The sequence below is a fragment of the Mauremys reevesii genome, unplaced genomic scaffold (genome assembly GCF_016161935.1).
Source record: "Mauremys reevesii isolate NIE-2019 unplaced genomic scaffold, ASM1616193v1 Contig46, whole genome shotgun sequence".
Lineage (NCBI taxonomy): Eukaryota > Metazoa > Chordata > Testudines > Geoemydidae > Mauremys > Mauremys reevesii.
Window position 1 is genome coordinate 357554 of NW_024100858.1, and position 14607 is coordinate 372160.

At 50.5% G+C, this 14607-nt stretch overlaps 1 protein-coding gene across 6 annotated transcripts; it reads left to right on the forward strand.

The window, feature by feature from the left end:
* Positions 1-521: 521 nt before the first annotated feature.
* On the forward strand, positions 522-10843 carry LOC120394270. 6 transcript variants are annotated; one of them, XM_039518507.1, is made up of 5 exons: positions 522-733; positions 5451-5499; positions 5745-5799; positions 6582-6683; positions 8270-10842. In XM_039518507.1, exons 1-5 carry the CDS (start codon positions 587-589, stop codon positions 10212-10214), a joined length of 2298 nt encoding a protein of 765 aa, XP_039374441.1. In that variant the 5' UTR covers positions 522-586; the 3' UTR covers positions 10215-10842. The 6 variants fall into 6 exon arrangements, with proteins under 6 accessions (XP_039374441.1, XP_039374440.1, XP_039374442.1 ...); XM_039518506.1 differs by lacking the exon at positions 522-733 and adding an exon at positions 1489-2156 and having other exon boundaries at positions 8270-10843; XM_039518508.1 differs by lacking the exon at positions 522-733 and adding an exon at positions 1489-2156 and having other exon boundaries at positions 6582-6647; positions 8270-10843.
* The last annotated feature ends 3764 nt before the right edge of the window (positions 10844-14607 follow it).

Genomic DNA, 14607 nt, shown 5'->3' on the forward strand with positions numbered 1-14607 from the left:
GGTCACATATGCTCAGTAGGGCATCTCCAAGGGTGGAGGGCCAATTCCACTCCCAAGTTTAAAAAAAGAGGCTGCCAACATCTGGTGGATGTTGACAGACAGACACCCGGTCTGGGGACCAGTCCCATCCAGAGCCTCACAGCGCCTGCCTGATTCACTGTGGTGTTACTCCAATTTAATGCCATTCTCCAAGGGCTTATGCTGGTGAATGCCCTTCCAGAAGGATGTTCTCAATGAAAGAGAAGTCAGAAAAAAGCCTCAAGACTGATTCAAAGGTTAGAAACCCTGCCGCCTAGTGAGAGACTCAGGAGCTCAATCTCTTTTGCTTAATGAAGAGAAGGTTACGGGGTGACTCAGTCACAGTCTCTAAGTACCTTCATGGGGTGCTGGGGAGGGACTGCAGGGAGCCAGGGTCTTGCCCACCTCTGATGCCTGCAGTCCTTTTGTGATGTCAGGGCCTGCCTGGTCTTGGACCTTTATGATGCGTCACTGGACCAAACAGCCTCTCAAGAGAGATCCAGCCGCAGCAGCAGCAGGGAGTGTAGCATCTCCATCCCCAGTGCGTGTCCAGACCGTCCTTCCCAGCATGTTTGACGCTGGAGTGGGGATCCTGCAGAGCTGGTTCTGTGCCTGCTGGCACAGCTCCTGGGTGATATACACCTGCGTCCTTCTGGTCCTGTTCATCTGGGTGGCCATGGCGACGCAGCACAGCTTCTCCTGGAGACGCAGGATGGTAGGAGGACCCTCCCCAACCCCGCCAGCCCCAAGCCGTCCTGCGCTCTCAGCAGAGCTTGCCTGGACACAGCCCCATGGAAGGGAGGGTGGGAGGGCCCGAGGGCCCCTGTTCTGACCAGGCCCTGTTGGGCTGACGGGGCACATCCACAGAGAGAGACAGGGCAACAGACAGAGCTCGTGGCTCCATTCATTGGTTGTTCCTTACTGCTCCGACCACCGGCTAGTGCTCAAAATGCCAGGGCTCTCCCTCGTGGTCCCAGGGTTCCTGGCACCCCTGGCACTAAGCCGGCTCTGGCCAGTTATTTCCCTTCACTTCAATAACAATGGTATTGGAAGAGCCCAAAATAACCGCTACAGGAATGTATTGACTATGACCCCTTACTTCAAATGCATTGTGGCCTAGTGGATAGAGCACTAGATGGAACTCAGGAGACTTAAGTGCTAGTCCTGGCTCTGCTATTGTTTTCCTGGGTGACCGTAGGCAAGTCACTGCTCTTCTCTGTGCCTCAATTTCCCATCTCGAAAAGGGGGCTAATGCTACAGACCTCCTTTGTAACGTGCTTTGAGATCTACTGATTGAACATGTTAGATAGGAGTTAGGGCTCTTTATTATCTTATGATATAGGGTGCTTTTCTTAAAGCACCCACTGCTGGAGTCAAGTGATTTATCTGAGAATCTCTGCTCTTTATTTTATTTTATTTTATTTGTTAGCCAATTTTAAGCCCCCGTGGTTGCAAAGAGAAGCTGGAGAACATGAATTGAGTGCACCCTAGCGGCTCAGATACCAGAAGGCAAATGAAGAGGTCCCCAGATGAATGTTTTTTGAAGATCTCATTATTTTGAAGCCAATCTCATGATTTTGGTGGGGCCCAGCTCATGGTGTTGGAATGCTTGGGCTGGTGATACCATGAATGTTTTTCTGCACTGGTAGCACTAGAGAATCACTTCAGGGCTGCTTCTCACTTCAGGCTGGGAGATTCTGCCTCAGTCACAAGGCTTTTAGGAGTTCCCACAAGTAGGGAAACAATATCCCTTGCCTAAGGGCTTGAGAGTCATAGAGCTCGGAAAGGACCCAGGGTTTTCCTGGGAAACCTGATGCCCTCTCTCCTGCCTTATGCTGAGCTCAGCCCACTTGGGCAGTTGCCCCATCCCATCTCCTGATCTAAGTACAGCATTGACACCTCACAGACTAGAGGGAGATTGCAGGAGGCCAACCCCACTGTGACCTAGAGATGACATCAGCGCCTGCCTGATGTCAGAGCAGCAACCTGCCCTCAGGTGTAGCCTGGGTACTTGTTGCTGCTTTGAGAGTGCCTGTGTTGAGAGTGTCTTAGTGCCTGAGCCCGGGGAAATGAGTTCACTCCTCCTCTATCTGCTCTTTGTTGTCTTTTATGCTGTGCTGAGGCTCGCCATATCTGAGGTAAGTGAGACTCCTAGAGAGATAGAAAAGCTGGATTGATGCCAGCTGAATGCAGGAACCAAACATAAGTATTTTTCAATCAGCAGGCTCGGATCAAACTGATATGGGAATCAATCAATAAAGAATTAAAGGACGGGAATATATTTAAAGCAGGTTAACAACGTTTTATGGAAAATGGGCCATGTCAAACATAGTTGTGACAAACTTAGACTTGTGTAAGATGTTGTTTTTCATAGATTCCAAGGCAAGATTCGCCCATTGGGATCTTCTAGTCTGACCCTCCTGTCTAACGCAGGCCAAAGAACTTCCACACAATAATGCCTACTGCATACCTTTTATTAAAATGTCCAATCTTGATTTTAAAAATTGCCAGCGATGGAGAATCAATCCACCATGATCTTGGTCAATTGTTCCAATGGTTAATTCCTCTCACTGTTAAAAATGGACGCCTTCTCTCCAGTCTGAATTTGTCTAGTTTCAACTTCCAGCTATTGGACATGTTAGACCTTTCTCTGCTAGATTGAAGAGCCCATTTGTAATTGTTTCTTCCCTGGGTAGGTATTTATAGACTTTTCCTCAAACCACCCTTAACCTCTTTAAGCGACATTGACTGAGCTCCTAAAGTCTATCACTACAAGGCATGTTTTCTAATCCTTTAATCATTCTTATGGCTCTTCTCTGAACCCTCTGCAATTTATCAACATCCTTCTTGAATGTTAGACACCAGAACTGGACACAGGATTCCAGCACTGGTTGCACCAGTGCAAAATACAGAGGTAAAATAACTTCTCTCCTCCAACTTGAGATTCCCCTGTTTATGCATACAATTACCGCAGGACATTTGGATTAAAAAGCAGCACTATACAATATCAATGGAGCACAGGTTAAAGGGATTGAGAACAGGCTAATGGCTAACTGACAGATCTTAAAAAGTAATTGTCAAAGGGCTCCTCGAATGTGGGTTTTTCTAATGGGGCTCTGCAGGGATCAGTACTAGGTCTGAGGCTATTCAACATTTTTTTTCAATGACTTGGAAGTAAATACAAAATTGCTGCTGATAATAATGTACTGATGACACAAAGATTGGCAGAATGTTAAATAACGATGAGGACAGGGCAGTCATACAGAGAGTTCCGGAGAGTTGGTTTGGCAAATGGGGCCCATTCAAACAAAATGCATTTTCACACAGCCCAACACAGAGTTATACATCTGGGAACAAGGAGGGCCTATTCAGATTTGGATTTCACTATCTTTAGTTTTGTATCATCTGCAAATCTGGCCACTTCACTGTTTCCCCCCTTTTCTAGATCATTTATGCATATGTTGAACAACTCTGGTCCCAGTACAGATCCTTGGGGGACCTTGCTATTTATCTCTCTTCATAAACTCACCATTTATTCCTACTTTTGGTTTCCTATCTTTAAACCAGTTACTGGTCCATGTGAAGACCTTCCCTCTTATCCCATGACAACTTACTTTGCTTAAGAACCTTTGATGAGGGAACTTGTTAAAGGCTTTCTGAAAGTTCAGGCACACTATATCCACTGGATCGCCCTTGTCCACATGCTTCTTCACCCCTGTGACATTACGCCCCATATTCTTCATAGAAATATTGTTCTATGAATATGGCATAACTAAGGTATGTTTTATGCAAGATGGGTTATGTGAGATATCATTGGAAAGGTTCTGATTTACTGAACGGGATTATTCTATCTGTATGGATGTATCATTTCTGTATCTGAAGCAAGGAATATGGGCTCTGTATCAATTACAAAAGTGCTTGCACCAGGGGAATGCCCCCAAACAGTGGGCAATCAGCCTGGATGGGCCATTAGGAAGGACAATAGGACTTGGAAGATACTAATCTTCCTCCTTCCTGAGAAGTTTCCGGGGATGCTGCTTTGACACTGCAGCGTCATGTGATCATGTCACCTCATAGAATCATAGAAGGCCAGGGTTGGAAGGGACCTCAGGAGGTATCTAGTCCAACCCCCTGCTCAAAGCAGGACCAATTCCCAACTAAATCATCCCAGCCAGGGCTTTGTCAAGCCTGCCCTTAAAAACCTCTAAGGAAGGAGATTCCACCACCTCCCCAGGTAACCCCTTCCAGTGCTTCACCAACCTTCTAGTGAAAAAGTTTTTTCCTAATATCCAACCTAAACCTCCCCCATTCAACTTGAGACCATTGCTCCTTGTTCTGTCATCTGCCACCACTGAGAACAGTCTAGATCCATCCTCTTTGGAACCCCCTTTCAGGTAGTTGAAAGCGGCTATCAAATACCCCTTCCCCCCCCGCCGCCCCCAATTCTTCTCTTCTGCGGACTAAACAATCTCAGTTCCCTCAGATGGACATCATTTGGGACTGGCGGTATTTTTCCACTAGGAGGGCGTGGGGGGTCAAACTGGGAGACAAAGGATTCCTGTCATAGCCAAATCCTATTTAAGGCTTGGAAGGGAGTTAATCTAGGCTCTTCTCCACCACCTCGCTGCCCCAAAAGGAAGACTGCTGAAAACACCTGGAGAAATAAAGGAACTAAACTGTGGGGGAGGGGGACAGGGGCTGAGCCCAGGCGAGAAAGATCTAGCCTGTGAAAGGAATACCTGGCTAGTTAAGCTGCAAGCAGTGCGGTTTACCGTCAAGAAACTTTGCAGCTCCCAGGCAAGTGGGCTGAACTCATGCCAAACTGTTGTTGTTGTTGTTTGGTGTAAAAGAGCTGCCGTTTAAGGATGATATTGGGGTTATATCAGCACTTGTTTGGGTGCATTTGCATAACCCATTCATGGCTTCACCACTCAGGAGTAACATGGCCATCCCAAATGCATGCAGATAAAACCCCGATAGCATGCATTCCCTAAATATGTATCTAGGAAACACTGTTGTCCAGAGGTCGGATATCTCCCCCAAGGTCTGAATTCCGTGCATGGTATCTGGGGTTAGTTGCATACCCTGCAATCCTAAAACCTGCTGAGTTTTGTCATCTCTGCAGGAGAGAGAACTTTGCAGGCTCTCTCCTTCAATGCTTATAAACTCTGCAGGCTCCGGGTACCAGCAATCCCTGTTTCTCCAACCCCTGGATTGTTCCAGTGACCCCTGTTACGGGTTGTGCTGTGTGCCCTACATTGTCTGCATCACAGGAAAGCACAATGCCTACCCAGGAGGCCTCATAGTGCAATACTCTTCCATAAAGAAAAACTTCCCCCTGGCCCCACATGGCAATCCCCTCTGGCTCATTGTTCTCTCAGGTTTATTGAGGAGTTCTCTTCTAACCCTGCTGCTTTCTCTGTGTGTGGCAGGCTCTTCGGAGGAAGAGGACACACCGAAAGAAAAAGCAGAAACCAAAAGGTAAGCAGCCCCTGACCCCACAGCTGCGGTGGCAGACTCAGGCCCCATGCAAAGCAGAGAAATAGGGTCCGTTCCCCCACCTGCCTCCCCTCTTCCTGCGAAGGCACAGTCGTGCCCAGAGTCGTGAAGAGGCACTGGCTGGGGCTCCGTTCCCAGGCTGCCCCTGAAATCTGGGGCTCTAGGGTGCTAGGAAGCAGAGGGTGCCCAAGCAGCTCAATGTCTCCTTTACGTCTCACTTCTGGCAGCTTTTGGGTGCTGTGAGGAAGAGCTGGAGGAGGCTGGTGCATCCCTAGAGACATGGTAAGCAATGCCCCCCTCCATAAATCTGCAGTGGGTCAGTCCTCTCCTTTAGCGTCATGCAATTCATCCCCACCCGAGTAATCCCTCCCCTGCCCCGACCTATGTACCACGCAAGGAACTCTTCTCCTTTAGACTCCTGCAATTCATTCCCACCCAGCAGAAGTTGCCATCTCTAATCCACCCCCACGCATCATACAGTTCATTTAACCTGGGGCAGTGGTGGGGTGGGGTAGATTGTGTCGACTGGACTGGACCATCCTCCCCTCCCAAGAGGGGGAGAAAATGTTTTCCTAGAGCAGCCCCGTGCACCCCGGGGAGGTGAGGTGGACAGATCAGGAGGAAGGCTGGCCTTTCTGGTACAGTGAGAAGGGTGAAAGGGATCCAGCAGCACTTGTGTAACGGCCCCTTCTCCAGTCCCCCAGCAGGATTTGAACCCTGGACCTTCAGCTCTGCAGCATAAAACACCCCTTAGAGCTGAAGAGGTAGCTGTATTAGTTGGCAGCTATAGTAGGCTGTTATCCTATATGTTGATTAGCTTCCGTGGGCGGGACATGACACACACGCTGCCAGTAGGATACACTCTCACCTCCTCGGCACTATACAGGGCTCACCTAACCAATCCAGCTAACCCCAAACCAGAACATCCAAGGCCCGGGTATTGCAGGGGAGGAGGCTGCCTCAGTGGAGAATGGGACAGGGAGCCTTTCGGTGCCTCCCCTCTGGGTAAAAGAGGGCCTGAGGGCAGGGCCTGCACTCAGCTGTCTGCTCACTCTGTTGCAAAGCTGCCCTGTGCACCCGGAGAAGCTCCGCTTGGCTCAGCGCCTCAGGCTGGTTGAGAGGAATCTACAGTACGTGGCCAGACACCGGGATGAAGTTCTGATACCGTAAGGCAACTGACCAGGGGGCACCAGACTGGGGTCTGGGTGGGAGAGGAGAGTGAATGTAGAGAGGAGGGAGCAGGGAAAACCAGACACTCCAGGATCCTAAAATAACAGGGAAAAAGCCCCTAAGAGGCTTTAGCTTCCAAGGTGAGATACCAGTGAAAGTGAGGTGAGGGATGATCAGAAATTAAATGCAGAGACTACAAGTTGGGGTTGTGAGTAGGATCAAATCCTTCTGTAGGGCAATATCTGCCAGCAGGCGACTGTCTAGAACCTGCCCGTGCTGTGTTTGAAGGAAAAAGCAATCCAGTGACACCCTGCGAGGGGGTGTCCACCCCACACAGCACTGGAAGGGGCTCAGGTGGCCAGGCAGGCCCATGAACTCCACAGGGTGCACCTGCAGGAAGAGCCGGGGAGCAGGGAATTGATTCCAAGCAGGCTCAGCTGGCAGGAACAGACGGGGCCTATAAAGCCAGGAAGCTGGCAAGAGACGGGCTGCGGCTGGGAAAGGGCAGCCCCTCCCTGGGAAGAGGGGGGAGTGTTTGGAGCTGGTGCACCCAGAGCAAGGAGGGGAACCAGGAGTAGTAGGAAGCAGTCCAGGCTGGGAGAGGAAAGCCCAGAACTGCTGGGTTGAGGGTCCCTGGCCTGGAGCCCAGTGTGAAGCGTGGGCCCAGGTTTCCCTACCAGCCCCCGAGGGCATGGCATGGACCGGCGGGGCAGTGAACAGGAAAACTGTCTGGGTCACTGTGGGAGTGACAGTGATCACATGCGACAATTGGAAGGGGCATTGACACCGAGAGCTAATCCCATCCCCAGAGTAGGCACCAGACAAGCAGTGATACACCCTAAACACGAGTCATCAGCCAGGACTTTCAGGACCATAGCACAGACCTCCACCACCGGAGAAACTCCATTAACTGGGAGCAATAGTAAGTTGTTAGCCTCTAGGGTATCAGCCATTAGAACAGGACAGTTTTCCAGTGGGTTAGAATGTAAGAACATAAGAACAGCCAGACTGGGTCAGACAAAGGTTCATCTAGGCCAGTATCCTGTCTTCCAAAACTGGCCAATGCCAGTGCAGCAGAGGGAATGGCCAGAACAGGGAATCATCAAATGATCCGTCCCCTGTCGCCCATTCCCAGCTTCAGACAAACAGAGACTAGGGACACCATCCCTGCCCACCTTAGCTAATAGCCATTGATGAATTTATCTAATTCCTTTTATAGTTTATAGTCTTGGCCTTCACAACATCCTCCGGCGAGGGTTACACCCACATGCTCACGTCTTCCTCCCCCAAACCAATTGTTGTTAGCTAATCTTTCTATTCAAATAGCAGTAGATCCCTGATCATGCTCAAGGCCCCATCGTGCTAGGTGCTGCACATGTGCCTGTGACGAAGGGGTTATCGTTCTAGATAAAATGAGTGCCAGTTCCCCCTCTCAGTCCTTCGTTACCCAGCTGATGTCCTTGTGTCGGGGTGTGGTGTGCAATGCATGCCTAGGCACTGCCCCATTGCACTACTGTGCCCAAGCCCTGCCTTTGCTCAGCAGAGCCATGTCCCATCTGTCCCTGTCTGCTCTCTCCCACAGGCCGAGTGTGTCGACATCTGCCACGAGCCAGTTCTCCTACTCCTCTAGGGAATCCACCACCTCTCCCCTCTGGAGTCCCAGCTCCTTTTCCCTGAGAGAAGCCGCCATGATTCAATCAGAGCCCCTCTGCCACACGGGGGAGATCATGCCTGTCGGGGGCTGGGAAGGATCCGCTCATCCCATCCAAGCCCAGCCTCTCCCCAGGCCTCCTGCCCACAGCAGACGAGACCGGCGAGAGCAGACCATGGGTCTGGACCAGACGTCAATCCGTGGCTTAGACTTCAACATCCGCCAGAAGCATCTGCAGAGTCAATTGGGGGCTCCTACCCCATACACAGCGTCTCTGGCCAAGATGATCCCTAACGTCCCTGCTCTGCACCCACCGGACAGAGACCCCAGGGTGAAGTTCAACATGAGCAGGGTCCCTTTCCTAAGCTGTGAAGTCCTGGAGGAACTGGACTGTCACGTGCACACAAAGAGACTCCAGCATGAGCAGGGCTTACCCCTCAGCCCCCAGAAACCCCACACAGCTCTTCTGCCTCCAGCTCCACAAACCCCCATCCCGGGGGAGCCATTGCTGGGTGAGCGGGACACCAAGCAGCAATTGATATTAGACACAGATCGGCCCAAATGTGGATTTCCAGCAAAGGTCCCGGAGCCCCTCAGATCCAACACCAGCCCTCAGCGTGCACAGGCGATCCAGGAGCCATGTGTCTGCCCCTCTGGACCCCTGCCTCAAAAGGCCCACAGGATCATGGCATCCCCTGATGCCATCCTGGCCAGGCTTGTGCCCACGGTGGTGGTCAAGCTGCAGGAACACATTGCTCAGAAATGCTCAGAGATCCAAATGGAGGCATTCCCAAAGATGGTGAGAGAGTCGCACAGAGATGCTCCCCTCGTGAGAGAGACGGCAATAGCAGAGAAGACGCTCACAGCCACACTCCACCTCTATAGGAGCGAGTTGAGAAAGCCCCTTACCAGTGTGAGAGGCACCAAAGGGACTGAAGAGAAGCTAGAGCTGCACATGGGGAGGAAGTTTCTCTTGGGAAAAGGCTCTTGTCTGGGGCCAGGGGCACAGGCAGGTGAGGGCAGGGCAGATCATCCCAGGCCCCAAAGCCACCAGGTTGCCCCAGAGGCCCCAGGCTCTGAGCAGCTAACAAGATCCACCCTTGACTCTCTCATTGCTGGGCAGGCTGCACACGACCTGCAGCTGAAGCACCTGATGGAAATGTTGAGCAGCTCCCGCCCCTTGGCGGGCCAGGTCTCAGTCTGCCAGCAGTGCCATAAGACATATCCAGGAAAGATGAAGGGTAAGAAAACTCAGGAGGAGACATCTGCTGAGCTGCATGGTCTTCGAGACGACATGGATCCACATGGGCTCGATGGAACTGTGAATTCGCAGCTCTTCAGGGATCAGCTGCCAATTAGTGTCTGCAAGATGTGCAGTAAGCTTCGACGGAAGAGACCAGCTAGCTCTGCAGGTGCTGACTTGCCCAGAAGATCCCATGGAATCCCACAGCGATGGACTCCAGGAGACTCCTCAGCATCATCCAACCACAAAAAGATTCCAGTGGTGTGGCTCCTTCCAGCAGACAGGAGAAAGATGCAGGATGGAATGGGGAAAACGGCTCCCAGAAAGCAACCAAAGATGGTGTCCATTGCTACAAGTACAACAGGGCTTTCGCAAGCTGGGGAGAAAACAACTGGGAGTCCTGACGGTTCTCCCCCAAAGTCACCAAAGGCCTCTAGAGCTAGGACATCATCCCCTTCAAGAAGCAAAGTTACAATTCTCAAACGGATGTTAATGTGCCTCAAGAAAACCTGCAATAAGCTTCAGAACAAAGTGAAGTCCCAAATGTCCAAGGACTCTCGGTCAAGAACACCTGATGCTAAATTTACAAAGCCACCCCTTGGGAAGGCAAGGGCCTCCAAGGGTGTCTGGTAGTAGTATAAGGGCCCTACCATCAATAAAACACTAACCCCTCCCCTTGACCCCTCCAAACCCGCTCCTTGACCCCTTAAGCCCCAACCACCTGTCACTGGAAGTCCCACCCATGGCGGACACATGACCGGAAGCAAAGTGTGTCATGTGACCCCTCTAAGAACTCCTCCCACTGCCCTCTACCAATCAGGATGGGTTTCGCCCCCGTAGGCCCGCCTCAAGAGGAGATTTGACCAATCGGGGTGTTCCGGGCCGGGGTGACCCGTCCAGAAGTGGTTCGTGTGACCCCTCTAAGAACTTCTCCCACTGCCCTCTACCAATCGTGATGAGTTTTGGCTGCATAGGACAGCCCTGAGAGCAGGTTTGACCAATCGGGGGGTTCCAGGGCGGGGTGACCCCCCCCAGGAGCGGGTCCTGTGACCCCTCTAAGAACTCCTTCCAGTGCCCTCTGCAGTCAGAGTGCAGTACCATCACCCTGTAAGTCCCAGCACCGAGGCAGAAGAGGCCCTCTTTTACCCAGAACACGTGCTCTGGAGATCATGGAGACATGGACTCCTTCACCACCCCCGTGAGAACGTCAGACTTTGTTTTAGCCCCGAGGCCTTTGGACTTGTGTGGGAAAAGCGCTACATCAGTGAAAGTTGCGGCGAGGCCCTTTGACTCAGCTGTTGATGGATACGCTGGAACCCGAAACCCAAACCCTCGTGAGGCACCCCAATGAGCATGACCACCTCTCATTGTCCGCTCCTCTAGAGGAGGAAGGCGAACGCAGCTCGGGGGAGTCGCCAGAGGACAAGGTGAATGGAAAATACATCACTCAGGTAAATGAATGATTAAGAAGTGACGGTTGATGATGGGGTGTAATGGGTTAGGAACCACGGGGTTGTGTAAATCTAAAAACAAGCAGTGGGGGGCTTACACTGTTTCTTTTCTGAAAATCTCTCAACAGCTCGATGATGCCTTTATCAAAGCCTTTGAGAACCAACCACACAAACACAACTCCAGTTCCTCAGCGGCCACCACCACACCAAGCCCTGAGAAAACTGTGTGTGCGAAAATGCCCATATTCACAAACCCGGAGCACACGCTCTAGGGGTTGTGAATAAAAAACCAAGGACTGACAAACCATTCTCCCAACACCATAAGCTCGTCACAGCTTCCCCATAGTCTTGTGTTTGGGGAAAATATGATGCTTTGTTCAGAATACTGGTGGCTGCTATATCCTCAGGGGGTCTAAAAGAAAGGAGGGCTGGAAAGACCCTACTTATAAAGCCCAAAATGCCGTTAGCCTTCTTGGCAACAAGAGCACACTGTTGACTCATATCCAGCTTCTCGTCCACTGTAACCCCTAGATCCTTTTCTGCAGAACTGCTGCCTAGCCACTTGGTCCCTAGTCTGTAGCAGTGCATGGGATTCTTCCATCCTAAGTGCAGGACTCTGCACTTGTCCTTGTTGAACCTCATCAGGTTTCTTTTGGCCCAGTCCTCTAATTTGTCTAGGTCCCTCTGTGTCCTATCCCTATCCTCCAGTGTATCTACCACTCCTCCCAGTTTACTGTCATCTGCAAACTTGCTGAGGGTGCAGTCCACACCATCCTCCAGATCATTAATGAAGGTATTGAAAAAAACCGGCCCCAGGACTGACCCTTGGGGCACTTCGCTTGAAACCGGCTGCCAACTAGACATGGAGCCATTGATCACTACCCGTTGAGCCCGACGATCTAGCCAGCTTTCTATCCAGCTTATAGTCCATTCATCCAGCTCAGACTTCTTTAACTTGCTGGCAAGAATACTGTGGGAGACCGTATCAAAAGCTTTGCTAAAGTCAAGGAATAACACGTCCACAGCTTTCCCCTCATCCACAGAGCCGGTTATCTCCTCATAGAAGGCAACAGACACTCAGATACTCACCAACACAGCCCCCCAATGCAGCACTTAGCGGACCTCCTCTCGGACAGATCCCAGGCAAACGCCCTCTGTTAGCCTCTGCTGTTCGCCGCTCAGCTGCTTCGCTGCTGACTGCCTTTTTATAGCAGTCGGGCCTCAGGTCCCACCTGGAACAAAGCCTCCCAATTCACACTGTTCAAACAAACAATCAAGCACACGGTCCAACTGACAAACCCTAAATGCCAAATGGCTAAACTGTTTTTAAATTCTCTGTGGGGTAAATTTGGCCAAAGAACAAACCTACCCAACAGCTGCATGGTGAGAGACCCTGATGAACGCTTTCAGTACCTGAAAGTGGAGTGCAGTGGGTATTCACCCACAGCTCATGCTCCAATACGTCTGTTAGTCTATCAGGTGCCACAGGACTCTTTGCTGCTTTTACAGATCCAGACTAACACGGCTGCCCCTCTGATACTCTTTCAGTACCTGTTTTCCCCCAGTTACGAGGTTTCATCCTGCGAGTTTATCGACGATGAAACCGCGTGTGTGTCTTGGAAGCTCGCAAAAGACCAGTACTCTGTCTCTGGCAATCCCAACATCTTCATAGCCTGTTTCACCACCGCTTATGCCCGCTTAGAACTATACAACCTCCTAGATAGGTTGCAAGAGCGGTGCCTGTACCACGACACTGACTCGTGATATTTGTGAAAAGGGAGGGTGACTGGAATCCCCCTCTGGGGGATTATTTAGGGGACCTCACAAGCGATTATTTTTATTAAAAAAATAATAATCTGTGTCCTTTTTTCTGAATTGGTCATTTTTATTTTTTAAAAACAAACCCCAAACATCAATTGTCTTTAATCCCCTCACCTGGGGGGCTTTATTGGGTAATAGGGCTATGAAAATCATTGCAAAATACACATCTGGGCTTGTTGAAGCACGCGTTGAGCAAGGCTAGGCATGCCCAAGGAATATCTCATCAGTAAATGTCTGTTCATAACTTTTTGAAAAGCTCCTTTGGTTTTAAATAGTCTCACATGGTCGCCTTTTCTAAAAGAGGCAACAACCGGTTTTATTTTAAAACCATCTCTGTAAACCGTTTTCCACACCTTCAGAGAATTTGAAGGGCTAACATCAGCGGGTCTGGTACGTACAGTTCTGTGAAAACTCTGGTTGTAACTCTTTATAAACTCGGGTAACACGTAAATGTAGCAAAAGGTGATATGGGCTGTAAAATATCTCCACATCCTCTACAACCCCTGCTTTGACTTCCTTATTAGTAACAAACTGGTGAACTCCATGCCGCTTTAACAATCTGCTTAAAGGTTTGTTTAAAAATTCTTTCCTCCGATCGGTTTGTAATTTTTGAGGCATGCGACCTTTGCTGAAAATAGCTTTAAAGGCCTTGGATACCTCACCACGTGTCTGGTCTTTTAGGCCTAAGGCCCAGGCAGATTTGGATAGAATGTCTATCACTGTTAAGATGGACTTAAAACCTAGGTTGCATTTGGAGAACCGATGCATCTTCACCGAATCTGCCTGCCATTGCGCATCCACATCTGACCCAATGGTCTTGTTTCTTTTAAAACGTATTTGAGCCGGTTTATGTAAAGTGTAAGCATTTTACGAGGCTTTTTGGCCACTTGAAAAAGAAGGGTCACCCGCCGAAGCTCCCAACTTCCCAGGGGGTGTAATATATTTTCTTTAACAGAGCTGCCGGTGTAGACAAGACTGTTACTGGCACCCACTTTTACTAACACAAATATGAAGGGGGACACATTCATATTGACATATTTAAATACGTTTTATTAATCGCCTGTTTTAACACGAACTTTTACAGCCGCCTGACTGTAAAAATGGACACCACGACCCCTGCCATAAGGGAGTCTGAGCTGGTTCATTCTTCCATTTTGTCCTTTTCCGGATTTTCCTCTTGAGATCTGTGTCTCAGACATGAGCAAAAACAGCTGATGCATGATATATTTACTCCCACGGGGCTACCGATCTGTAAGTTCTCAAAGGCCTCTAGAAAGACATCGAGCTGTTGAGAGATTTTCAGAAAAAGAAACAGTGTAAGCCCTCCACTGCTTGTTTTTAGATTTACGCAACCCCACGGGTCCTAACCCATTACACCCCATCCATGGGTGCCAACTTATATGGGCTCCTGGGGCTTTAGCCCCAGGAATATTCACAGTAAGGGGTTCTGCTCCAGCAATATTTGGAGCTAGGTTTCTCCCCTGCTCTGGACTGCCGGCAGCCGAGAGCCTTTTAAATCCCAGCCACAGCCGGGAGTCAGAGGGCTCTGGGCTGCCTGCAACCGTGGGGAGCCCAGAGCCTTTTCAATCCCAGCCGCCGCCGGGAATCAGAGGGCTCTGGGCTCCCCGCCACCGCGGGCAACCCAGCGCCCTCTGACTCCCGGCCGTGGCTGGGCTTTAAGAGGCTCGGGGCTCCCCGCGGTTGCAGGCAGCCCAGCGCCCGCTGCCTCCCGGCCGGGGCTGGGATTTAAAGCT

What these genes read in the sequence shown, in the direction of transcription:
- LOC120394270 (XM_039518506.1), top strand. Translation starts at nt 1,989, where the DNA reads ATGTCAGAGCAGCAACCTGCCCTCAGGTGTAGCCTGGGTACTTGTTGC. An exon ending in GGTGCATCCCTAGAGACATG is followed by an intron (nt 5,800 to 6,581) that starts GTAAGCAATGCC and finishes TCTGTTGCAAAG; the next exon opens with CTGCCCTGTGCACCCGGAGA. An exon ending in CGGGATGAAGTTCTGATACC is followed by an intron (nt 6,684 to 8,269) that starts GTAAGGCAACTG and finishes TCTCTCCCACAG; the next exon opens with GCCGAGTGTGTCGACATCTG.